Source organism: Abramis brama, assembly GCF_963993115.1.
Source record: "Abramis brama genome assembly, chromosome: 10".
Taxonomy (NCBI): domain Eukaryota; kingdom Metazoa; phylum Chordata; class Actinopteri; order Cypriniformes; family Leuciscidae; genus Abramis; species Abramis brama.
In genome coordinates, this window is record NC_139972.1 from 32,804,300 (window position 1) to 32,831,461 (window position 27,162).

The window sequence follows — 27,162 nt, forward strand, 5'->3', positions numbered from 1 at the left end:
TTCACTGCAGTTTTAAGGAGAAAATACTCAGCAATGGTGTTGACTTATGAATTTGCACATGATTTGTCTTAAACTTTGATCAGTTTCCGGGTCACAGGCTGGAGGACGGAGGAACGAGGGAGCATCAATTTGAGTATTGAGAAGCACCCCGATGTACGCTCAACGGCTAGAGAATACCCATAATGCACTGCAAGAGTCACGCGTCAAATGAATTTGTCCCTCCAGAAGATGGCGCCCGCAGCTGAATCATGCATCCATCTACAGCTGAAACCCGAAAAATGTGAATATCGTGCAAAAGTTATATTTTTGATGATTATGGCTTACAGCTTATGAAAATCCCAAATTCAAAATCTCAGACAATTAGAATTTTACATGATATCAATAAAAAAAAGAATTTTAAATAGAGAAATGTCGGCCCTCTGAAAAGTATAATCATGCATATGTATATAGTTATATATAATAAATATTGTAATGACCTGGCAGTCAGCGCTAGCAGCTGAGTGCATTATGGGTAATTGTTTGTTGGGAGTTGATTTATGCGTTATTAAAGCAAGATGGTTGGGTTTTTGTGTTAGTAAAGTTATGTGTGTTTATGTTTAAGTTAGTTCGGGTGTTCTTGGTTCATTTACTGCTTTGTTATGTAAAAATGTGGTTCTCACCGTCATGGAAAGAGATGTGTAAGATGGGGTTTTGCCTGTGCAGTTCTTATTCTGTGTTCTGAGTAAAAATTAAGATGACAGTATATAAAAGTCAGTAATACTGCCTCCTGCTGGTTTGTTTTACAGATGCTCCTTTCACGGAGACACTCATAGTCGTGCGGTGTATGGGACTCGACTCGCGTACTCTTAGCTCGCGCTGGCAATAAGCCTAGTAAAAGTAATATAGAGTAGCTTAGCTCCAGTCAGCTCCCATGTTTAATAACTGGCAGTTATTACAATATATTAGTTTCACCTTTCAATTTGAATTACTGAAATACACAGACTTTTGCACGATATTCTAATTTTTCGAGTTTCACCTGTGTTTTCCAAACCGCTGGTCCAATGTGGCTACAGCATAATATCATACAGGTATAAATTCCTTTGTAAATGATTATTAAATTGTTTAATTAAGGTTTATACATAGTTTCCATGACAAGAGTTCAAGATAAATACTACTGGAGCTGACAGTTTGCTAAGTTTCGAATGATTAACAGCAAGCACAAACTATGCAAAAGCGGCAGCCCTTCTGGCGAACTCAGTGTCTAAATTCACTCACTCATTTCACAATTTGTGGCCTATATAGCAAAAATGCCCAAGGGCCGAGCTTGAAGGTTCAGCCACACACTAACTCTACACATAACCATATCTCTAAACCTAATAAAGTCAAACTCCATCCAGAGGGGGAGCTGGACATCATTTGGCTCTGCAGTGAGAACCACTTCACTGTTTTGGGAGATCCACAGACTTATTATTATGGATGTAAAGATGGACATGAACTATGTGGCCCTCTTGTGGCAACTAAAGCAGCTTTAAATATGCTGAGTTCATGACTCTGACGTGTCCAGTCCAACATTGTTGTGTCAGATGTCTGTGAATGGGGGTTTTTCAGTTTTATGACAACACACAGTTTCACAGTATGAATTATGAACAGAATCTACCACGTTATAAATCAAAAGCATTTTCTGTGAAATGTATTTTTTTCTTCAAAAGTGTGCAGCTTGCATTTTTATTAATTCTTTTACACACAGAATCGCTCATACAATTAGATCAATTCGATTTTAATCTTGTAGAAATCAAACAATGAATAGAACATCTATTAACACTCAGCATTTCAGTACTAACTATATAAACCCAGTATTTTATCACATAGGCCTACATATATATTAAATTACTCACATGCCTACAGAGTATACATATTAAAGTGCGTTCTGAGAATATATCACATTATATTAGTCACATATGTATTTTAAATAGCTTATTTATATTTGTCCAGCATTATGCTGAACCAGCTGAGCAACAGGCACATGAATGGTGTAAAAGATTCAGGGATGTGAAAACTGACTTTCCTAATCCACTTCTCATTTCTATTTTTCCTTTGTTTAAAATAAGTTGAGTAGTCATAGCTGACACTTTAACCCTGAAAAAAATGTCATCCTCACATGCAGATGAAAATAATAGAACCTCTGGCTATTTCAAGCAGGAACAACCTAAAAAGAGGAAAAAAAAAAAAAAAAAAATGGTTCATGTTTTTTTTAATATTGCAATGCAAATTTGCTATAAATTGCTATAAAAATGCAATTACCTTGAAAATGAAAATATACTTTAAAATAATTTCTATTGAAACTTCTATTGAAAAACATTTGTAATTACACATTTGTAATGATGACGTATAGTATATTAAAATAAATTAACTTTAAAAGTAATATCAAATACAGTTAAAATTCTAATCAAGTAGTGACAGTCAACACATTATAATACGTGTTCTTTAAACCACTAAAGATTATTAAAACAATGATTTAAAATGTAAAACGTTTAATTCTACTTTGTTAAAAAGTGCACTTAAAAGTGCCCTTTAGTGTGTCATGAATGTGAACTCTCTTTAATACACTTAAGTGGCCTTTTATCTCATTAATATTATATTACAGGGTTTTTTTTTACCTTCCATGGTATTTTTACGGTAACATACTGTAAAATGGAAAGCTGTCAACCACAGCTGCCAGTAGATTACCGTTATTTTACAGCGACATTTTTTACAGTGAAGGGAAGGCTCTTTGTAAACATTTGTACCTTATTCTTGCAGAAGCCCGGTCCAAACATGAACTCCAGTGCGGCGGTGAGGAGATGCAGAACGCAGAAGATGAGCTCAAGGCCACTCGCTACCATGAGAACAGAGAAAAGAACAATATTCCAGATCACGGCATCTCGAGGTTCCACACAGGCCGATGCCCATCGCTCCCGATCATACAGGTAATGCTTCTCTCTGCATTAACAGACACAGAGGATCACGGTCATCATTTATTTACATGAAATATCATTATGCTAAAGTGCACTGAATTTTCACAACGTAACAATGTTAACTGTTGCGACCCAGGCTAATTGAAAAACATGCATGGCGACATTTCTGGAAAAAAATTAGATTACGTTGCATCTTGCACGTTTTGCGATCACTTTCAAAGTGTCCTGGAACAACATTCCTGTCCGAAAATGTAGTCGTATCCCTACGCCTACCCCTAAACCTAACTCTACCCAAAATGTATCCCTAAAATCAGAGTGGAGTGATAGGTGAATAACACTGATGTAGAAGCACATAACCCTGGTTGTAAGCCAAACCTTGACGTAAACTGGAAACTTGTCGCTCAAATCTGATTGGTTGATTGGAATGTTGTTCCAGGATCAACAAAGATGTTGATCCAGGAACATGTTGAAATCACGTTCACCCTCGTCTTTTACGGGACTTGCACTCAAGGCGCTCCATCACAGTATTTTATCAGGTGAGTTACCGAGCAAGTGTGCTGTGTCAGAAAAGCCATACATATGAAGCTGATTATGTGATGCAAATGTCAAAATGAATAATTTTACAAATGATGTACTAAGTGTTTTAAGGTCATATTGTGCTAAGAACCATGCAAAATGTCTTAATTATATTCTATATAATTATAATTTTAGTGTGAAAAGAAATACTGTAAAAGGCGTTGCTGTTTTACTGCCTCTAGTTTTCATTTCGTTACAGCTAGAAACTGCAGTGATTTGTATTTATTGGTACACATCTTCACTTTTCAGTAGCACATAGATACACAGATACACAAAGCTAACACAGGAACTAAAAGCCACAGTTTTGATATCAGGTGGGAAAATCAACTTAACATCGCTTTTTGTTATTGTAACACTTTAACATTTAATGAGCTCTCAAAAGTCTGTCAGCCACATCAGGTTGGTTTCACATCTGATTTGTTTCTTAGTGAAATAACTACAAATGTTTACGATTTTGGCTACTGCATAAATAATTGCAAGTTACCGCTTTTTGTAAACACAGTGAAAGAATATAACAATCTCAGGCCTTACTCACCCACTTTTGACTTGTCTTAATGGCCGTTCCCACTTTAGGCCTTCAGTGCCATTGTGTAAACGGAGGGGTCCCAGCGTCAGCCCTATCCCACTGACCATGAAACACAACCCCGCTGCCACAATAGCCAAACACGTGTACCCCAACTTACGCAAAACCTGGACACACGACAAGAACACTCAGGATAGTTTACAGGATAGTTCCTAAAAAATTCTGAAAGAAATTGCTCAAAGCATCATTATGATGATCATGGTTGAAAGGAAAATACAAAAAAAAAAAAAAAAAAAAAAAACTAACGCATAATTCAGTTGTCTTACCTCAGCAGTAAAATAACAGCATCCTTTCTTTTCGTAGTGTGTTGTGAAGCCTCGAGCAGCCACTAGCACCTGACAAAACACACAACAGTCATCAGAGCAATCTTGTTTGACGTAAAATACAATTGCGTCATGTGACAGTGAAACCCCACTGATGATTCTGCATGATGATCTGAAACAGTTCAACACAAAAAAGACAAAATCTCTTTCAAATGAGGATGTTGAAACCAGAACAATAACAAAACCTTGAGGAATGTTGAAATGTTCAAATGTTGACTACTGTATATTGTTGTGTATATTACAGTTTTTCTCGATTGCTTAAACACTATAACCAGGCTTTTGAACTAAAATTTCAAAACCATAACACCATTTATCAAAAAGCACACCCATTTCACTAAACTATAAACACTATTCCCTGTTTTGACACATGAGTCAGATTTGTTGAACTGTCACTGCAAAACTCTACACACAAATCCCTTCATTTCTCATTGCTTAGACCATGTTGTCATTTAGAAAGCACTAGCATTCAAAATTGTCCACTCGAGTTAGCACAGCTTCAGCTCAGTTAGCACACAATTACCCAGGTGGAAACACTAAGAGTCAAAATTTAACACACATCAATCAGAACCTTCAATAGATATATAAAAGGGCCCAAATCAGTTTATTGCGTTTTGGAACAATGGATCCAGAAAGACATGAAGGAAGAGGGATAAGAATGAGGAGGAGGAAGGGCAAGGACAAGAAGACAAGCAGTCTCAGATGAAATTCAAGCCACTCTAGTTGCCCATGTGTTAGTCAATGGTATGACTATGAGGGAGGCTGGGCTACGAGTAAGGCCAAATTTGAGTCGCTTTACCGTCGCCTCGAGAACCTTCAGGGAGGTGTGGTGGCAAACAAAATTCTATCACTGAATAAGAGACAAACATTTCCAATAGTCTTTGATGAGGTTTATTTTCTTGCAAGACAAGGCCAGCAGTCGTACAGTCACACAGAGTGGCTGCAGAGTGTGACAGTGAAGAGAGGGCATCCTTTATAGTCTTGACTCCCAGAATGTTGTCTTTCTAGGCCAGTGATGGTATTTCAACCATATGTGGAACATCCTTAGACGTATCCATCATATTGTATCCTTGAGTGGAGACCCTCCTGTCACGACCAACACTCTTTACTATTCCAATACAATTCGAATTCCATATTAGAATATGGTTTGTGTGTGCTCTTTTACTGTCATATGTTGGTCACACAAATCTTACTGTAAGTAAATATAAATAAAAAAAATTAGAGGAGAGAATAAAAAAAAAGAGTAAAAAAAAAAAAGAGTAAAACAGGAAAAAAAAAAATATTTTTGTGTGTGTGTGTTTTCTGTGTATGAATAAAAATGTGCCAATGTATCCACTGGTTGTGTCTTTTGTGTTCATCATGTGAAAAGGTTTGTGAGGGGGGGGAACCACAAGCAACATAACTTACCAGTTTTGGAAATGTTGTTTTGAATTTATTGCACCAGTGTCTTAGACTATGTTGTAGTGTGTGTGATTTTGAGGGCTTGTGTGTCCTGTCTGAGGGCAAAGTTTGGTTTTTCAGCAAGAGTGAATGGTTTTGAGTGTAGAGCTTCATTCTGACCTGAAAATAGGATGTTTGGGGAACTGGGTGAGACGTTATGGATTTGTGTTTATAGTTTTGAGAATACGAGGCATAGTTTCAAGAAATGTGTTTAAGCAATCGAGAAAAACTGTAAGTGCATATATTAACTTATTAAGTGCATTATTGATTAGTGCATTTGAATAATAATAATTATTATTATAAAGTGTTATAATATACACATTGATTTAGCAGTCCTTATGCACTTTAGCAATCCTAGAGGATTGCAATGTAGAGGATTATGCAAATCCTTATGTAAAAAACATGCAGTCATGACAATGCAGATCAGAAGTTTTCCTCTTTAAGACAGATGTGAGTCACATTAGCATTCTTCAAACTTAAGATTATGAGAAAATATTAATAAATACATAATTCGTTTAATTTCTTTAATAAATTATTTCGATCTGGAAACAAAAAATCGGCCTAAATTTAAGGTGTTTATTTGAATTATACATTTTGTTTCAATGCATTTGGATTAGTTTTGACAAACTAATAAACAATGTGATGCATATGTCAGTCATACATAAAACGAAACAAGCAATATTTCTGAAATAGTAATGCACTGAATGTGTTTTAAATGCACAATAATCAGGTTTTTATATTAATCAATAAGTCCAGTTTGTTTCAATCTCATACATTTTCACAACTAACAACGGTTAATACTTTTTAATTGAATAAACAGATTCATATGGAAGCTTGTTTCATGCCATAAAAATACATACATTTTATCTCACAATTCTGACCTTTTTTTCTCAGTTGCAACTTTATATCTCAAAATTTGGATTTATAACCTCGCGATTGCGAATCATTATTGTACACACAGCACCCGATATTGACAGAAAAACACAGAATTGTTGACATTTTTGCACATTTATTAAAAAAGAAAAACTGAAATATCACATGGTCCTAAGTATTCAGACCCTTTGATGTGACACTCATATATTTAACTCAGGTGCTGTCCATTTCTTCTGATCATCCTTGAGATGGACCTTCATTTGAGTCCAGCTGTGTTTATTATTTATTTATTTATTTATTTGTTTATTTAAGAGGGACAATGCATATTAATGAATATCTTAGCTTTTCAGCAGTGTAAATATGCCAGAGTTAGCCCATAGGGCTACTTTACATCTGTAGTCCCCCGTCAGGTCATCACAGTATCAAATAACAAAACTAAACACTAAATATAATACAACGTAGTTACAAGACGACATAAAATTCAACAAACATATTATACGAGATACAAGATGCCACAGTTTTCAGACAGGGCATCTAATACAAAATACAAAATACAAAATACACATACATATTTATATAACCAGTAAAGTGCTATTCTATATGCTCCAAGCAATTTATGACAAAATACTAACAAACACAATAAGTGCCGGGTTTAGTTTGATATACATACATATAACAAAACAGTACCATAAAAAATGCCCAAACGACCACATTACAACAGATACAGTTAGTGAGCACAATTTTGATGTATTTTGAACCATTGTTTAAGTTGATTCTTAAAAATAGAATATGTTGAACATTTGATTATTTGTCAAACATTTGTTTGATTATACTGATTGGACTTGATTAGGAAAGCCACACACCTGTCTATATAAGACCTTACAGCTCACAGTGCATGTCAGAGCAAATGAAAATCATGAGGTCAAAGGAACTGCCTGAAGAGCTCAGAGACAGAATTGTGGCAAGGCACAGATCTGGCCAAGGTTACAAAAAAATTTCTGCTGCATTTAATGTTCCTAAGAGCACAGTGGCCTCCATAATCCTTAAATGGAAGACATTTGGGATGACCAGAACCCTTCCTAGAGCTGGCCGTCCGGCCAAACTGAGCTATTGGGGGAGAAGAGCCTTGGTAAGAGAGGTAAAGAAGAACCCAAAGATCACTGTGGCTGAGCTCCAGAGATGCAGTCGGGAGATGGGAGAAAGTTGTAGTAAGTCAACCATCACTGCATCCATCCACCAGTCGGGGCTTTATGGCAGAGTGGCCCGACGGAAGTGCAAGACACATGAAAGCTTAAGAGTTTAAGATGGTGATAAATAAGATTTTCTGGTCTGATGAGACCAAGATATAACTTTTTGGCCTTAATTCTAAGCGGTATGTGTGGAGAAAACCAGGCACTGCTCATCACCTGTCCAATACAGTCTCAACAGTGAAGCATGGTGGTGGCAGCATCATGCTGTGGGGGTGTTTTTCAGCTGCAGGGACAGGACGACTGGTTGCAATCGAGGGATAGATGAATGCGGCCAAGTACAGGGATATCCTGGACGAAAACCTTCTCCAGAGTGCTCTGGACCTCAGACTGGGCCGAAGGTGTGATGTTTAATGAAGACAGAAGATGCAACTGCAAGAACTCAGATTTATTGAATGAACACGTAGAAGGAGATATCAAACACACAGTCCAATAGTCCTTGGTAGCGCAGGGGGCAGAAGGGCAACCCGAATTCCGTGGCGTGATGAGACGAGACGAGATCCTTAGACGAGGCAGGCTGACAGGAACACAACACGAACCCGTGATGTGAAGAGACGAGACAGGATCCTTGGATGAAGACAGGCAGACAGAACTCAACACGAACTCCAAAACGGGAACCGGGAACACCAAACGAAGACCACACTGCACGGGGAAAAATCCCACAACGATCTGACAAACACAGGACGAAAGACCATGAGCTTAAATAGAGATCGCTGATCAGAATCTGCTGGCATCAGCGGCTGATCAGCGACCACGCCCACACACACACACACACACATACAAACACAGCGCGAGAAAAAGTCGGTGAATTCATGAACCGTGACATTACCCCTCCCCCTAGGAGCGCCCCCTGGCGCTCCCAGGAGGACCTACCTGTTGATTGTAATCACCAATAAGGGAGTGATCCAGAATGTCTCTAGCAGGAACCCAACTTCTCTCCTCCGGACCGTAACCCTCCCAGTCCACCAGATACTGAAATCCGCGTCCCCTCCGTCTCGAGTCCAGAATACGATTTACCGAATACGTAGGTTCCCCATCTACGAGTCGTGGCGGTGGGGGAACCGGGACTGGCGGATTAAGATGAGAACGAAAAACTGGCTTTAATTTGGAGACATGAAAGGGGGGATGAATTCTCCTGTACGCTGGAGGAAGTTTGAGGCGGACTGTCACCGGACTAATGATCTTGGTGACAGTGAATGGGCCAATAAATTTGGGAGCTAGTTTATTAGACACGGAGCGGAGCGGAATGTTTCTTGTAGAAAGCCACACTTTTTGACCCACGACATATACGGGAGGCTTTGACCGGTGGCGATCGGCCTTAGCCTTGGTGCGTGCTCCCACCTGGAGCAGAGTCTTGCGGGCTCTGGTCCATGTGCGATAGCACCTCTGGATGAATGCGTGAGTGGAGGGGACCGCAACATCGAATTCCAGGCTAGAAAAAGCTGGTGGCTGGTACCCTAAGCTACACTGAAACGGAGATAGGCCCGTAGATGACACTGGTAACGAGTTATGGGCGTACTCCACCAATGAAAGTTGCTGACTCCAGGAGGAAGGATTCTTGGACACCAAACATCGTAACACTCTCTCAAGATCTTGGTTGGCCCTCTCGGTTTGCCCGTTGCTTTGGGGATGGTAACCCGAAGATAGACTGACAGTCGCTCCCAGTAATCTACAAAATTCCTGCCAAAATTTGGACACAAATTGGGAACCCCTGTCAGAAACCACGTCTGTCGGGAGGCCATGTAACCGGAAGACGTGATCTATGACAGCCACCGCTGTCTCCTTGGCAGAAGGTAATTCGGGCAAGGAAATAAAATGAGCCGCCTTCGAGAACCGGTCCACTACGGTCAAAACAACCGTCTTACCCTGGGAGGGTGGGAAGGCGGTAATAAAATCTAGCGCTATATGGGACCAGGGTCTCGAAGGGACAGACAGCGGTTGGAGTAACCCATCTGGGGGTCGATTGGAAGTCTTACCAATGGCACAATCCGAGCAAGCCAAAACAAAACTCAGAATGTCGCGAGCCATTAATGGCCACCAGAATCGTTGCTTGACCAAAAAACTGGTACAATTTACCCCTGGATGACATGCTACGCTGGAACAATGACCCCATCGAATAACGTCGGACCGAACCCCCTCTGGCACAAACAAACGACTCGGTGGGCAACCGGGCGGAGGCGTTACCCCTTCTAAGGCCGTCTTGACCTTCGATTCGACCTCCCATGTGAGTGTGGAGATAACTATCTTCTCGGGCAAAATGCACTCGGGAGTAACCGGGTGTTTGGATGGATCAAAAATACGAGATAAAGAATCGGGTTTGATGTTTTTGGACCCCGGGCGGTATGAGAGTGAAAAATCAAAACGACTGAAAAAAAGTGCCCACCGAGCCTGCCTGGAGTTGAGTCTTTTGGCAGATCTAATATATTCCAGGTTCTTATGACCCTTCTACCCCCGACCCTTCTAACCAATGACGCCACTCCTCCAGCGCTAACTTGACTGCCAACAACTCTCTGTTACCAATGTCATAGTTACGTTCGGCAGGCGATAAATGGTGGGACAAAAACGCGCAAGGGTGCATCTTGTCATCTGTGGAAGAACGCTGGGATAGAACTGCACGTGGAGAGAACGTGTTCCTGGAGAGAAGAAGAAAATATCAATATGTCATCCAGGTAAACATATATGAACTGGTCAACCATATCTCTCAACACGTCATTAATGAGTGCCTGGAAAACCGCTGGGGAGTTGGACAGCCCGAAGGGCATGACCAAATATTCAAAATGGCCCCTGGGGGTATTAAATGCGGTTTTCCATTCATCCCCCTTCCTGATGCGAACCAAATGATATGCATTGCGTAAGTCCAATTTTGTGAATACAGAGGCTCCCTGCAACTGCTCGAAAGCTGAAGACATCAACGGCAAAGGATAGGTATTCTTTACAGTGATGTTGTTCAACCCTCGGTAGTCAATACACGGTCGCAGAGATCCGTCCTTCTTACCAACAAAAAAGAACCCCGTCCCTGACGGAGAAGGACGAATGAATTCGGAGGCTGGGTAAGACAGTTGGGTAAGAACCAGAGCCACCTTGGCTTCTTCTGAAGCAAAAGTCTGGGGTTGCAGAGCAAAAAACATGGAACACTTGGTTAGAAATGCTCTACACAGTTGTGGCTCACCGTTGTATCTCTCTGGAGCAGGTAATCTCGGCTCAGGTGGATGGTTGGTCGGCGGGGGGGTGGGTGGAGTTGGCGGTGTGGGTGGCGCAGTGGGAGTCGCTAGTTCTTGAATCCGCTGGGTGAGCTCGGACACCTGCGCTACCAAGGCTTGTACAGCGCGTCCCGTCACGGCTAAATTTTCCTCCTGCTGGTCCATCCTCGTAGCGCTTCTAGACAGGAATTCGGCCAGGTCTGGGGTTCTTGCTGCATCCATGATGGTCAGATCGTTCTGTGACGTTTAGTGAAGACAGAAGATGCAACTGCAAGAACTCAGATTTATTGAATGAACACGTAGAAGGAGATATCAAACACACAGTCCAATAGTCCTTGGTAGCGCAGGGGGCAGAAGGGCAACCCGAATTCCGTGGCGTGATGAGACGAGACGAGATCCTTAGACGAGGCAGGCTGACAGGAACACAACACGAACCCGTGATGTGAAGAGACGAGACAGGATCCTTGGATGAAGACAGGCAGACAGAACTCAACACGAACTCCAAAACGGGAACCGGGAACACCAAACGAAGACCACACTGCACGGGGAAAAATCCCACAACGATCTGACAAACACAGGACGAAAGACCATGAGCTTAACCCTCTGAGGTCGACAAACGCGCGGGCGCGTTTTGCTGGATTTTCTCCACATTGTAGCACTATAAACTTAAATTACTCCGTCATTTATGGTCATACAGAAAAAAGAAATATAAAAAAAGAATCTGTGATATTTCTACTTTTGTATGTGTCCACTTACAATCAAATCAAAACATTGTGCTTTTGTAAAATAAAGAAAATAAACAGGGTGTGCGTTCTGCCTCTCCGTCGTGGTGAACTTTTTTTTCTTGAGCACGTCTATAAACTGAAACAAAACTCAGCGAATACTTGTCACACATTTATGAGCCATATACCTTTATAAACATTTAAGTGTGTACTTTTAAATGATCGGATTCAAACTGAAAACAAATATTCTCTGTTTAAGTAATTTGTATAAAACCAACAAGATGTCCAGCTTCTCAAACGCTTGCTCATTATTTTTTTTATTTACCACGCCCACTCGCGCAAAAGATATTCACATGCAAATCTCCACATGGAACGCCATCGCGCTCATTAGGCCTACCTCAAAAACAAAACACCAAAACACTTTACAAGTCTCTGCTTTTAGACGAAAGATGTAAGACAAGAAAGATGTAAGGTAAGAAATTCTTACATATTAGTTTGCTATTGTTGCATAAATTTCACATTGCAGTTGAACTGTTGCTAGATATATGGTGAATATTATAATATTTAGACCCGTGTTTACTGTTACTGTGTTTGTGGATATCTGCTCAAACGTAGATATGTATATGGTAACCATAATGTTTTATATTTGAGCGCGATCGCGCTTGAATGTATCATATTTTGCAGCGCGATCGCGTTTGAATGTATCATATTTTGCAGCGCGATCGCGTTTGAATGTATCATATTTTGCAGCGCGATCGCGTTTGAAAAGCAAACGGCTTCATGTTTTTACTATTATCTCATTTCATATCATCATAATGAATGGAAACATTTGAAGAAACATGATAATCAATATATTTTTCTCTAGCTTAGTTGTTACCAGTGGTGGACGAAGTACACATACAATGTAGCCTACTTGAGTTAAAGTAAAGATACTCAAGGTAAAATATTACTCAAGTAAAAGTAGAAGTGCTGCCTTTAAACATTCACTTGAGTAAAAGTACAAAAGTATTTGCCTTCAAATGTACTTAAGTATCCAAGTACTATGATTTTTTTATTGCTATAATGTCCTATTATAATTTTTGTCACAAGACTCTTGCTTAACTCAGTCTACGTGAAGACTCTGTCACTCTTGGCACATCAATCTATTAATAAAATGACATTAATTAGTCTATATATATATATATATATATATATATATATATATATATATGAATTGAATACATTTTTTGTGTGTTTAATTTTGGACGGAAGGGGACTGATCCCATAAGGTATAATACATTTACAGTATTTACTGTACATATTTTTCACGAGCGTCTATGGTCATAATTATAAACATCCTAATGTTATGATACATTCACATAAACCTGCACAATGCCATTGAATATATATATACACACTACATTATGGGAGCAGCCAATTTCCCTACAAAATTAAACACCAAAACGTATTAATGCAGTGTTTCTGCTACTCCTCAGAAAAAAAAAAATTCTATTATATGCAAGTAATTTTAGTGTCAACGTAATAAGCAATGTTCATTATGCGTCAGTATTTACCGATAATTGCTGCAATAATAGCTGCTGCTCTCTGCCCCGCTTAAAATTATTGGCAACACAAATTGTTTGGAACTATTGAGAGCTACACGAATCACGTGACCGCTCGGCGGCGAGATCACAGTAGGCTTGTTCGACTTGAAACGGCACACTGCACAGACCAATCGGTGAATGACATTAAAATACTGCAAGAGCGATTAGAGAGTAGACGGCTCTGTATGCTTTTCAATCGCTCTCGCGATTTCGCTCTATACTTTGATGTCATAAACTGATCGGTCTGTGCAGCGCCGGTTCAAGTCGAACAAGCCGTGTGTGTCGCAACCTCTTATATACAGTCTATGGTCGCAACTCTCATATTTAACGGCTCTGGTTCGCGCTTAGTAGATACCACCAAGGCAAGTTCAAAACAAAGCGCGCATGTTGTAGGCTACTGTGATTGGTGGCTCGTTTGACCAGTTAAGTTTTTATCCACTCATAAATAAAAAGGAACGACTGATTTTGAAAATGTAGTAGAGTAAAAAGTAAGATATTTGACTTTGAAATGTAGTGGAGTTAAAGTAAAAGTCTTCCCAAATTTAGTACAGATACGCAAAAAAGCTACTTATGTACAGTAATGAATTACATTTACTTCGTTACTGTCCACCACTGGTTGTTACTGAAATCTTTTGGAAGATTTATACTGCTACAGGTTATTGTTATTTTATCCAGCACTGCGCATAGCTTATGCCTACAAGGCACAACAAACCTGGTGTTCATTATATTATATATTGCAATTTTAACCAGAAAAATCTAAAATGTATTCCCAAAATCGTGCAGGCCTTTCTCTTGATATCAGTATGTTCACTTTTTTTTTTTCAGGGCCCAGATGCCACTGAGGACTTCAGTGAACATGAACATGGTAAAGTGAAAATCAAACACCTTGGAAATGAAAGGTATGTACAATGTTTTTAGGAATGGCACAAAGGTCTCTGTCTTTGGATCATTGTTTTCAATAAGTGCTTTTTTGGCATTTGTTGTGTGTATCTTTGGACTATGTTGTAAATAAGTCCAAACAATTTAAAAGCCATTCTTTTTTAAATCTCCTCATTTACAGTATTGTGCAAGGTTGCTCAGAATGACAGGGCCTGATAGCTCCTAATAGGGCCGTTAGGGGAGGGTCTTTGTCTTTCTCAGGTGTGAAAACAATACATATTAATGACCTCCGCATAAAGCTTTTTCACACAAAACACGTCGTAAAAATTTTAAATCAATATATTGTCTTTTCTGAATGAGCAGTCAGGGTGATTTTCACATAGTTTTAGAGCAAATATTCTAGGCTACGTCATACAATTTTCAAAAGTCTTGTGAAGAAATAATCAGTATGGGCTTCATGGCCTTATTTCAGTGAGAATTCTTTTTTGTATTTTCACAAACCACGCATAAATGTCATTATCTCAAAACTACAAACTTTTACATACATGCTGCTGATATATTATCGTAGCAGAGTTTGTGCTGAATACAGTGTAATTAGACTTTAGCCATGAAAATGTCACAAGTAACAGAAATAACCAGAAATGTCAGAGCATGTCAGAACACCTCCAGGGCCCAGAAAACAGCTCAGACCTCAGAGGGTTAAATAGAGATCACGACCACGCCCACACACACACACACATACACAAACACAGCGCGAGAAAGAGTCAGTGAATTCATGAACCGTGACAGAAGGTTCACCTTCCAACAAGACAATGACCCTAAGCACACAGCTAAAATAACGAAGGAGTGGCTTCACAACAACTCCGTGACTGTTCTTGAATGGCCCAGCCAGAGCCCTGACTTAAACCCAATTGAGCATCTCTGGAGAGACCTGAAAATGGCTGTCCACCAACATTTACCATCCAACCTGACAGAACTGGAGAGGATCTGCAAGGAGGAATGGCAGAGAATACCCAAATCCAGGTGTGAAAAACTTGTTGCATCTTTCCCAAAAAGACTCATGGCTGTATTAGATCAAAAGGGTGCTTCTACTAAATACTGAGCAAAGGGTCTGAATACTTCGGACCATGTGATATTTCAGTTTTTCTTTTTTAATAAATGTGCAAAAATGTCAACAATTCTGTGTTTTTCTGTCAATATGGGGTGCTGTGTGTACAATAATGAGGAAAAAAATGAACAAATGATTTTAGCAAATGGCTGCAATATAACAAAGAGTGAAAAATTTAAGGGGGTCTGAATACTTTCCGTCCTCCACCACTCCACCTCTATGTAATCCCTCCCCTCTTTGAGAGTTCTAATAACTCTGAATACTGTATTAGATTTAGAATGTTGGACAAACCACAGCCACGCTCAATAAAGAAGAACTTCTATTTGAACGCGATCCCAACGTCTCCTGGTTTGCTTTGAAGAAGGAAAAAGTTCCCAACAATTTGGTGCCTGTGACCCGGATGGAGAAACTGAAACTCAACAAAGAATGAAATTTTCCAGACGGAATCTTGAAACTTCAAACTCAAAGATCTGAATCTTGAAACTTCAAGCTCAACAAAGATCTGACAAAGATTGCCAGACTGAATCTTTCCAATGAAAGAATGAAAGAAAGAAGACAATGTCAATGTAAATACAGTTGAAGTGTGTAGAGCAAGACAAAAGGCTCAGAGTAGGGAAAAAGGGGTTTGTCCAGTTCCATCTGCAACCCCCATACAAGCAGTAAAAACATCTTTAGGTCCTAAAGATATTGAAAGACTTGTTGAAAGTTTGCCATCAGTCCGCACAAATTTTTCTGAATTTAGAAGAGCATTGACCAGTAAAATGCGTCTCTATGACATGTCGTTGAACTGAACTACAACATGCCAGTAAAGGCGATTTGAGAGAGGGAGTTCTGAAAGTTTGAAAGGACATTGTTGGACCGAAAGTGGACTGGTCGAAGGTCAATAGTTCTGTACAGAAGAAGGGTGAAACTGTTTATGAGTACACAGAAAGATTTTGCCAGACCGCTGCAGCTTACAACGGAATTGCTGACACTTCAGAGAAGGTGTTAGATGATAATGGTCCTTTAGTTCGCACATGGTCTGATGGGCTTTTGTCAGAACACAGAAAGGCGTTGCCTTTCTTAAACATCACATGGGCTACGAGAACTTTGCAAAACAACTTGGAAAGTTTAGCTATTTGGGAAAGAGATTCTGATGTTAAAGAAAGAGTAAAAACTGCAGCAGCATCCTTTAAGATTAACACAGAGAATGAACAGAAACGCAAACGTCCTAAGAGAGAGGGCAGCTGTAATTACTGTGGTAAACATGGCCATTGGATGAATGAGTGTAGGAAAAGCAAAAAGAACTTTAAAGAAGTTAACAAGGTTACTCAGTTTCTGCTCAGCCTGCTTGCTATTCTGAAGCAGCCCCTCCCCTCCTCATTAAACTCGTGGGGCAACTTGATAAGGTGTTAACCATTTAGGCTGTGAGTGCTTAATTTCCCCAGTAACTCACAACAAAGATAAAATACTTTTTTTTGTTTAATAGAACAAAAGGAAAGTGACTGTCTCAGCCTTTCTTTGGGAGACATTAAGTAAGACTCACAGCCTTAAATGTTATACCACAGAATATTCCAGTCAGACACCCATCCTCTGTTACTGTAGGATGTCTATTATGACTGATGTTTCACTGGAGAATGGAAATGTGGCAATTCATAATTGCATTATTTTGGGAATTTTCGTAAATTTATATAAATGTTATTGCATAAGGATAATTGCATACTGCATAAGGTTATTGAAAGGCAACAATCAGGCAGGATATGGTGTTGCTTAGTACAATACATTTATAGGACACACGGACAAGTGAGGTGCCCTGGGAAGAACTGAACGCAACAGGCTTCGGGGGTGAACACAGGGTGAAGACACTACCTCATAGGCATTTCCCTATTTAGTCCATCCTTACCTCACTGGTTCATAGGTGTCAAAACTATTAAGAAATAGGGAAAGAATGAAACAACAACAGCAGACTCTAAAAACCATACAACCCTAGTGTTTGAAGAAATACTGCTCTGTTTTCTGTTTTCTTTCTTCCTCTGTACAGATACCACTTGATGGCTGTTCCGAGATCCATATGCAACGACCGTCTCACCTCCATATGAAGCCACAACCTCAAGAAGACAACTAGACCCACTGCTGAACGAACTATCCCAAAAGAAAAAGAAAAAAAATACACAACGCAGAGACTTCACGGACCCTAATTGCATGTTTTGTTTCTGTGTCAGCATGCAATTACAGATGAACAACACAGATCATGCTTGTGCCTGTAACTTTTTCAAGTTACAAGAATGAACTTTTAAGTGTCTAAATTTGTATTTTGTGAGAGTTTTTAAGAACTCTCAAAGAGGGGACTGAAAGGTTACAAATTTAAGAATCTATTTCAGATATGCTTCCTTACATAACATCATGGTGAAGAATACTGATTTTAGCTTTTAAGGTTAAGATCTCAGCAAAGTTGCAATTCCTGTTCTCTCCTTATTGTCTTTAATGGCTCTTGGATCCCCAGTTTCACTCAGACTGATGGGATTAGCACACAAATGATTCAATGAGAATCTCACCTTTTGTTCTGCAAATGGCTTTCGGAGCCCAAATGGCTCTTGGAGCCATATGTTGATTGAATTAGGATTGGCCAGACCCTCAGTCTAGGGTGTTACCTAAACCTGTTACATGCTTTGTTTGAATTTGTCTCCACCTTCAAAAGTCCCTCCTCCTAAAATGCCTATAAGATACCATGCAAAGTTAAGTTAGTTAGATAATGTTGGACGAACCGCAGCCGCGCTCAATAAATAATAACTTCTGTTTGAACGTGATCCCAACGTCTCCTGGTCTCTGCTTCGATGAAAGAAAAAGTTTCCTACAGCTTATAAAACGAAAACCATTCCAAAACCGTCATGACTTTACAGTATGAACCTCTCTGGAAAGGCACTGAAGGAGAATTAGCAACTAAAGATGTTGAGCAGAAACCGAACAAGATAACAGAACGCGGCTGCTAACATCTGTTTCCAGTCTGTGGGGCGTTTGAGGAAGCAGATCAGAGCAGCAGAGGATCGTTCAGCTGCTCATGTTGGGGAACATCTCCGTGAGGGTGGTCTGCTTCGCCCCCTTCTTCAAGCTAGTCGGGACCGTTGTTGCAGGAGAAGACGCGGGGCTTTTCCCAGGGGTCGCTCCCCCAGTTCCAGACAGTCTCTTTTCAGTTTTCCCCTCGTCCCTGCATCCCGTGCTGTTCCTCCTGGTCGACCGTGGCGTACTAATGTTCTTTATCGTACTCTCCTCATCTGTGTTTGTACTTGTGGAAGCCGTAGTGCTTTTTTGCCGGAGCTGATAGCTATCGGCTGAACCCTTCCTGCGGTCCACGGCGCTTTGGCGGTTCAGGTCTTTCTGAAGTTGCATCGCCAATCTTCGGTCCTCCTCTTCCTGGTGCCAGCGACTCCGCAAGGTCTCCTCGTGCCACACCGGTTCAGACAGAAAAGGGCTGTCGAGTGAAAAAGGAGATTCGCACCGCGGAGAAGAACACGGCCTCTTAGTGTGTAGATCCGCTTCACTCTGAAGCTCGACCTCTGAACTCTTCCTTTTCGAAGAGCTGCTGTTGGAACTGTTAAAAACAGAAGTGTGTTCTGAGCCGCTGGGAATGAAGCTGGAGGTGGAGGGTTTCCCGTTGTAGTCCGGCACAGGCACACTCTGTTTAACCGTGTCCTCCACAGATGGTGCTGTGAGGGCTTTTGGAGGGCTCAGAATGTTCTCCTGAAAAAAAAAGGAACATTTATACATTTATAAAAGTAAACTATGCAACTATGTGTTTTATCTTCAACTAAGCATGCATGAACTTTGCACACGCACTACAAAGGTTTTGGATCAAGTATTTTATTTTTTATTTTTATTTTTTTGTGACAGTTAGTGATGCACCGATACCAATACCTGGAATCTGGAATCAGAATCTGGAAAATGTGGTGCATCCCTAGTGACAGACATCTATAATGTTACAAAATATTTTGGTTTTAAATAAATGCTGTTCTTTTCATCAAAGAGTCCTGGGGAAAAAAGTATCCACACATATTAAGTGTTTTCAACATTGATAATAATAATAAGTGTTTCTTGAGCATCAAATCGTCATATTAGAATGATTTCTGAAGGATCATGTGACACTGAAGACTGGAGTAATGATGCTGAAAATTCAGCTTTGCTATCACAGGAAAAATGTATATTTTAAAACATATTCAAATAGAAAACAGGCTTTAAGGAAAATGTTAGGAAAAAACTTTATCTTCACTAAAACTCAGTCCAAATACAACGTATGATAACGTATGATACACGTGGCATGTATGATCTGAAAGACATCATTATTTCCTTTGTAATGATTTCATTTATGAGAGGAGAAAAGACAATCAAAGCATCTTTAAAATCACCTTATTAGCCATCAGAGAGGAGTCTGGGCTGCTGTCTGAACTGCTCGGCGATTTATGAGGCATTGGACGCAAAAACCTGACATATAAGAGAATGGAGTGCATTAGAAAAACCCTCTTTCTCTGTGGTCTTTCAATACTTTCAACAATAACCAGGAGTTATACTACTGATATACTGGGGTTCAACAGCAGGTACTCACTTTTCAATGTCCCCCTTATTTGGGTTTGTTTTCTTAGCTGGCGTAGCATCAGTAGGTTTGACGATCCATGGTGATTCAGAGAACGGTCCTGAATTCTGCAAAAGCAACACAAAACTGCATTGCATCATCCCCGATTGCGGCGTTTTCTTCTCAAAAGAAAGAACTGATTCTGAACTGGCTGAAGTGAGTCATCAGTAATTCCAGTCTTGCTTTCAGCTCAAACTAATGTAGGTTTGTAACAAATTTGCATAATGCCTGCCTATTGTCTTCATTGGCTGCCTGTGAACAATGTCTACTTTCACTATGAAATATTGTAGTTGTAGTTGAGGCCTTGAAGAATGGTGTTGTTGAAATGACAAGACGCTATTTTCTGCACCGTGAAAGCAAATCTACTTTACAGCACTTCAAAAGGACTTGGACTCAGGCTCAAATTGATACGGTAAAACTAGTGCTGGGCGGTATAGCGTTTCATACCGAATACCGGTGTTTATTTCTGTTGTGATGTGAATTTTTAATATACCGCAATACCGGTGTATGTCGCTTAAACACCGCTGGGAATGCGGCGCGACACTGTTTGAGAGGGTCTTTTCACTATTGCACCGTGGTGAGGCACAGCTGTGTGTGTTACTGAGCGTGACGGTGAAGATGGAGAGATTAAACTATAATTGATAGCTGTCAAATTAAATTACAGTGCTTCCCATACATTGGTTCACAATATCAACACAGCCTTTTAGAAAATCTGTTTGTGGTTGGCATCGTTGAATAAACATGAGCACTGCAAGTCAAAGCGCGGGGTGGGTGTTTTAATATGAATGTATCTGAAGTGAACTAAATGTCTTTAGAAAAGTTCTGATGTTATTTCAATTAAATCTTTCTTTATCTTTACTGGTAAAGCAGCGTTTATGATCGCTGCGCTGCTTTGTGTACAGCCGTTACCGGGGAAACCGCTATTTCTGCCGCTCCTACAGCGCCTCCTGCTGGCACCTCTTTGTAAACAGCCTTCCAAACCTGTATTAAAGGGATATTCTACTTTTTTTGGAAATAGGCTCATTTTACAACTCCCCAGAGTTAAACAGTTGAGTTTTACCATTTTCGAATCCATTCAGCCAATCTCTGGGTCTGGCGGTACCACTTTTAGCATAGCTTAGCATAGATCATTGAATCAGACAGGACCATTAGCATCTCTCTCAAAAAAATGACCAAAGAGTTTAGATATTTTTCCTATTTAAAACTTGACTCTTCTGTAGTTACATCGTGTACTAAGACCGACGGAAAATGTAAATTTGCAATTTTCTAGGCTGATATGGCTAGGAACTATACTCTCATTCCTGCATAGTAATCAAGAAACTTTGCTAGTAATGATATGACGCAGAGCCTGAAAATAGTCACCATCGGCTGAATGGATTCGAAAACGGTAAAACTCAACTGTTTAACTCTGGGGGAGTTGTAAAATGAGCCTATTTCCAAAAAAAAGTGGAGTATCCCTTTAATACTAGTGTGGATTTTTAAAATGGGGCATTCTAAGTCAATCTACTGCAGTATTTCCTCTCTCAATCAGTAGAAAATGTGGTTGGAAAAAAAATAATACTGGTATAATTTTGAAAAATACCGTGATATGGATTTTTGTTCATACCGCCCAGCACTAGGTAAAACTGACGCCATCTTTACTCTTCATATCACTATCAAGTGCTGAAATTCAAATATGATAATGCACGTTTCATTTCCAACAAGAGATGTAAGCAGTCGATCAATCACAACACACTGGGTCATCTGACCAATCAGAGCTGAGTAGGCTCTCAGAAGGGAGGGATTTAGAGACTGAATCCTTGATCAAAAAATGAAGTGGTTTTTGACCTGTGATGCATGTAAACCTATTGCAGGAGACTCCAAAACAAAATTAGGAACCTTAAAAATAGCATAAGGCCGGCGACACACTGGCTGCGTGGCATGTCCGTTTTTTTATTTCGGCTCCCATGTTAACAGGTTAGAGCTTGCACACTGCCTGCGTGACGCGCGTCTCAGGCATAGGCAGTATATAAACTGGACACAGCGACCCCATAGGTTTCAACGGAGGAAAGAGAAGCAAATTAGAAGCCCTCACTTCCTGATGGCTGAGCGTACTGCGCAGACTCAAACTGAGCTTGACGACGTGGATGTGACGTGAGCAGCCTGTATGACAGTTGTAAGTCTTCTAGTAGCTGTGCCAAGAGAAGTCTGAATCATTCCCTTCCGAATCTCGCAGAGACGGAGAGCGTGAGTAGGAGCCGCCATGAGCTAGGAGCAGGAGCAACGTCATGACTCTCTATGGACTTCTCCCTTGACTTTATCGGACTTTATGCCTCCACGTCCCCCCGATTGACTGCGAGCTTCTCCTCCTGTCTATACGGTAATTTCCAGAGAGTCGTGTGGTTATGACGCAATCGTTAGCCTACTTTTACAAAAACTGCTTCTACGGGACCATAACGTAAGATACAAGGTAATGGAGCCATTTATACATTGGCGTGTTTCTTTAGAAATAAATAATGGACAAATGGAGTCTTTAAATGCCTCAGATGTAAAGTTATTCGCTGTCAAAGTGACGCCAAAATGAATGGGAGTCAATGGGATGCTAACAGCAGGTGAAGGCTTGTTAGCCAATGGCGGCCCGCAGGGGTGGTACGGAATTCGAGAGCTCGATTACCCCCCTGGTCTCAGGTGCGGAAAAACGTGTGCATGCTAGAAATAGAACCGACGCCTATTTTTCACGCGACACGCAAGCGTGTTGGAAGCGTTTTCAGGCAAAATAGAATGGGAAAAGATGTATGTCATTTTGACACAAATACATATTAATAAATTAGATTTTGATGTTTGAAAGTCTCTAGGGTTTTGACATAAATGCAGATATAAATGTAATTTAAAAAAAAAAAAGTAAATAATTATTGATTTTCAAATATTGCACCTGTCAATACAGAACAAAATATTCTGTAGCCTATTTTGCGTCAATACTGCAGATGTTTGTCTTTGCTGCTATACATTTATGTTTAACATGAAGTATTATGGAGCTAGAATTGTGTCTTTATTACATGCGATAAAATAAATGATCTGAGAGAAAAAAAAAGTTTGAGAGAAAAAGTTATCACACTGATAGCAAAAAAGCATTTCATGAGAGAAAAAAGAATATTTGAGAGAAACAGTTTTCATACAATAGCAAAAAAATAATAATATTTGAGACTAAAAAAAGTTTTGAGAGAAAGTATTTTCTCATAGAACATAAAAAAATATAAATTTGACATTTTTAAAATTATTTCTGAGGAAAAAAAATCTCTCTCAAAATACTTTGAAAAAAACTCTCAAATATATATTTTTTGCTATCAGTGTGAAAACATTTTCTCTAAAAAAAATCTCTCAAAACGCTTTTCTTTACTCTCAAATCAATTTCTTGCTCTCATGTCAGGATTTTGCTTTTGCTGTGAAAATTGTGTCATGGGCGGGGCCACGTTCCTATTGGCCAGTCGGGTGAGCATCGTCTTGTCTTGGGAGTCGAACTGAATCCTTACACCATTGTTCGGTTCGATGCCGCCTCTGCCTTAGTTGAGCATATAATACACAATATAATACACATTCATTCATGAATATGAGTGCTATTTTTTAATGTTTAATCTTCAGTGATGCTGAACTTGCTCAGCCAGCTACCCATCGAGTTGTGTGTGTCATCATCTTACCCATACGCGTAGGAGCTTCAAAATCTAAGTTTTGTACCCCCCCAACATTTCCCAATGTAAGATTTTGTTTTGCATTGCCTGCCTATCTCTGCTGATTTCGGAGTCTCCAAATGAATCCATTCTGAAACTTTTAAATACATAATTAAATTTTTAAAAACGAAATTATAGGCTTAAGTGCAGGGTCTGAAAGTTGGTCATTTTGTCGCTATGGATACACACACACACACCGTTGGCGGTGCGCTCAAAGTCATCCAATATGTCAGTTATGCAGTTACCCAAAATCTCCTGAATGACGTTAAAACCCATCATGTCACTGGATGAAATAAAATCGACTAGCAAAAATACAGGAGGCCACCTTACAAACAAGTGTGTGGAGGATATTGTAATTTTGCCGTAAGGTTTTTTATTTTGTAAATAAGAGACGATCTAGGGCTGAAATGTGTTTTTTAAATCAAGTGATCAAAGTGCTCGTTGCTGCTGCGATCAATGGCGCGATACAGTGTTTTCTCGTGTGGCTCGCGCACACGCCGCACTGTCTTCACTCGGACGCGCGCTTCAATCCGTTGCGGATACTCTCTATTCGTTCTGGTGAAATCACAAAACATAATGCACACAAACGTGTCCCTGCTTGATATACAACCACTGATGAACATAATCGGTTTTGATGAGAGAAAAAAACTATACGAGAAAAAAAAAAAACTATACAAGTACGGATTAGAACCCAGAACCTCTGACACGTTTGGCGAAAGTTCTACCACTGGACCATTAAGGTATACGTTATTCAAATAGGTGAATCTATGTATTTAGTCACAAGAAAATTCTTGGCACTGACAACATATATTAGGCTACATCTCATTAAACGACAACTTAAACCCCATGTAGCCTACTATTTAAATCGATTGCTGGACATCGTAATGTTATTGTACATATATCTGATATTGATATTGCCCCTCCGTATATTCACCAGGCTCACCTATTAATGACGTTCTGTATCCGCCACTGAAACGTAAGTTAAAATACTGAAATAAATACTGATAACATATTTTGAGCATTTAAGTGCTTTATATATATATATATATATATATATATATATATATATAAATTCCCCCGAAGCCCCCTAGCATTTACTGTGCCCCCCAGGTTCAAAATTGCTCCTACGCCCCTGATCTTACCCAAACATTGGAGTGTCCGTGCTCAACTAAGGCAGAAGCGGCATCTATGCCGGTGAACCGAACAATGGTGTAATGATTCAGTTCGACTCCCAAGACAAGACAATGCTCACCCGACTGGCCAATAGGAACGTGGCCCCGCCCATGACACAATTTTCACAGCAAAAGCAAAATCCTGACATGAGAGCAAGAAATTGCATCGAGAGCAAAGAAAAACGTTTTGAGAGAAACACTTTTTTTTAGAGAAAATGTTTTCACACTGATAGCAAAAATATATATTTGAGAGTTTTTTTCAAAGTATTTTGATAGAGATTTTTTTTCTCAGAAATAATTTTAAAAATTTCAAATTTATATTTTTTTATGTTCTATGAGAAAATACTTTCTCTCAAAACTTTTTTTAGTCTCAAATATTATTATTTTTTTGCTATTGTATGAAATCTGTTTCTCTCAAATATTCTTTTTTCTCTCATGAAATGCTTTTCTGCTATCAGTGTGATAACTTTTTCTCTCAAACTTTTTTTTTTCTCTCAGATCATTTATTTTCTCGCATGTAATAAAGACACAATTCTAGCTCCATAGCCGATGATATCAATGTTTTTCTGTAGAACTGCTTTATAGATGAAATCATTTTAATAATTGATGATCTTTAATGAAACTAACCAAAGCACTTAGAGCTGCTGTACAGCTGAAATGAACTGTTTGCATCATTTAATCATTTTAATGTTATTAATGTTATCTGCTTTGAACTTATCTGTATCATATAAAGCATTATAGAAATAAAGGTGACTTGACTTGACACTAAAGGAGATGCTGTACAGAATGACAAGATCATTCGCTTTCAATGAACGAGAAAAAGATGCATTAGAAGTGAATGGTGAGTGATGCTGTCAGTCACTAAACATTGTTGTCCAACATCTTCTTTTCTGTTCCACAGAAAGAAAGAACAAACTAAAGTCATATGGGTTACAACATAAAGCATGACCGAATTTTCATTTTAGATTTTAATCAGAAGGACTTTGAATTTTTAATGCCGTCAGCCTGAATATGGTGCCATTTGCATTCAGACATTTCTGAATTGTAAAACACTCAAAATAACTTTGTCAATTAATTATAACTTTTACCATAATAAAAGAAACTTACTTGAGGAGTTGAGTCAGCTTGAATCATGACAGAGAATGATCATGTTGAGGAGAAGAGCCTCACATGATATTTGAGAGGAAGGAGGCGTTGACTCTGAGACAGGAACTAACAGAATCACTCAGTTTGTCTCGTGGGTGGACACTTGATCAGCATTGCAGGAACTTCCTCCACTGATATATATATCTGTACACAAACAGATTCCTCCTCCTAGTGCATCAACATAGCCTAATGTGATGCTGATTAGAGTCTATGAAGTTATCAGCTGTGTTTCAATAAATGTTTACACTTTAGAATAATGGTCTGTCATTAATAAGTAACTAGGAAGTAATGCAGGACTAATGAGTAGTACTACATTAACACTTCAGCTACTATTAACTACTGCAGTATAGAAACAAGCTCAACTATTCAGAAAGTAATCTAAAATTTAGGAGATAGGTCCTTATTAGGTAATCAATAATTACTTAGTGAGATTAGCCTCATTAATAGCTATTAATTAACTGACAAATCATAAAGAACATTATTGTGTGTCTGAGACGTAATCCACCATCATTTTTACTCTGAATATCATAAAATGCATCACTAATTACTCAAGTGTTACCTATGCAGGAACTACTAGTGATCTGGACATCTTTAAACACTTTAAACATATGTTTTCACTTTAAAATAAATGTCCAGATCACTAGTAGTTCTTGAAGAATGAATAGGTAGCGTTTGAGTAATTAGTGATGCATTTTATGACCATGTTCTGAGTAAAAAAAGACAATCTTCAAGAACTATGCTCCAGTGAAAAATAAATATACTAAAGTGTATTATAAATAAATTTATTTTATGCTAAGTATACTACAAATACATTTACATATGTACAGTATATACTTAATATAAATACCCTGCACTGTAAAAAAAAATTACATCCCCAAGTCAAAAATTTCAAGTGACCGATAACATCTAAATTTTTCAATTAGTCTGACGTATTATTTCTCATTGAGCCAATGTTAACAGACTATTGCAACAAGAATTTCACTTGGGCCAATTGAAAAATTTAGATGTTATCGGTCACTTGAAATTTTTGATTTGGGAGGGTTAGAAATTTTTTACAGTGTGCAATTGCACTT

At 39.2% G+C, this 27,162-nt stretch overlaps 1 protein-coding gene across 3 annotated transcripts; it reads right to left on the reverse strand.

Annotated features, from left to right (window-relative positions):
- Window positions 1-1,682: 1,682 nt before the first annotated feature.
- LOC311090223 (E3 ubiquitin-protein ligase rnf168-like) lies at window positions 1,683-26,136 on the reverse strand. Of its 3 annotated transcripts, XM_084125403.1 has the most exons (7): window positions 26,051-26,136; window positions 20,041-20,135; window positions 19,844-19,919; window positions 4,359-4,427; window positions 4,045-4,199; window positions 2,766-2,958; window positions 1,683-2,185 (listed from the first exon to the last, which is right to left on the reverse strand). In XM_084125403.1, the coding sequence occupies exons 1-7, from the start codon at window positions 26,075-26,077 to the stop codon at window positions 2,171-2,173; spliced, it is 630 nt and encodes a 209-aa protein (XP_083981529.1). In that variant the 5' UTR covers window positions 26,078-26,136; the 3' UTR covers window positions 1,683-2,170. The 3 variants fall into 3 exon arrangements, 2 of the variants coding, with proteins under 2 accessions (XP_083981529.1, XP_083981528.1); XR_014607863.1 differs by lacking the exons at window positions 1,683-2,185; window positions 2,766-2,958; window positions 4,045-4,199 and adding an exon at window positions 17,999-19,181 and having other exon boundaries at window positions 26,051-26,098; XM_084125402.1 differs by lacking the exons at window positions 1,683-2,185; window positions 2,766-2,958; window positions 4,045-4,199; window positions 4,359-4,427 and adding an exon at window positions 7,746-19,181 and having other exon boundaries at window positions 26,051-26,098.
- Window positions 26,137-27,162: the final 1,026 nt, after the last annotated feature.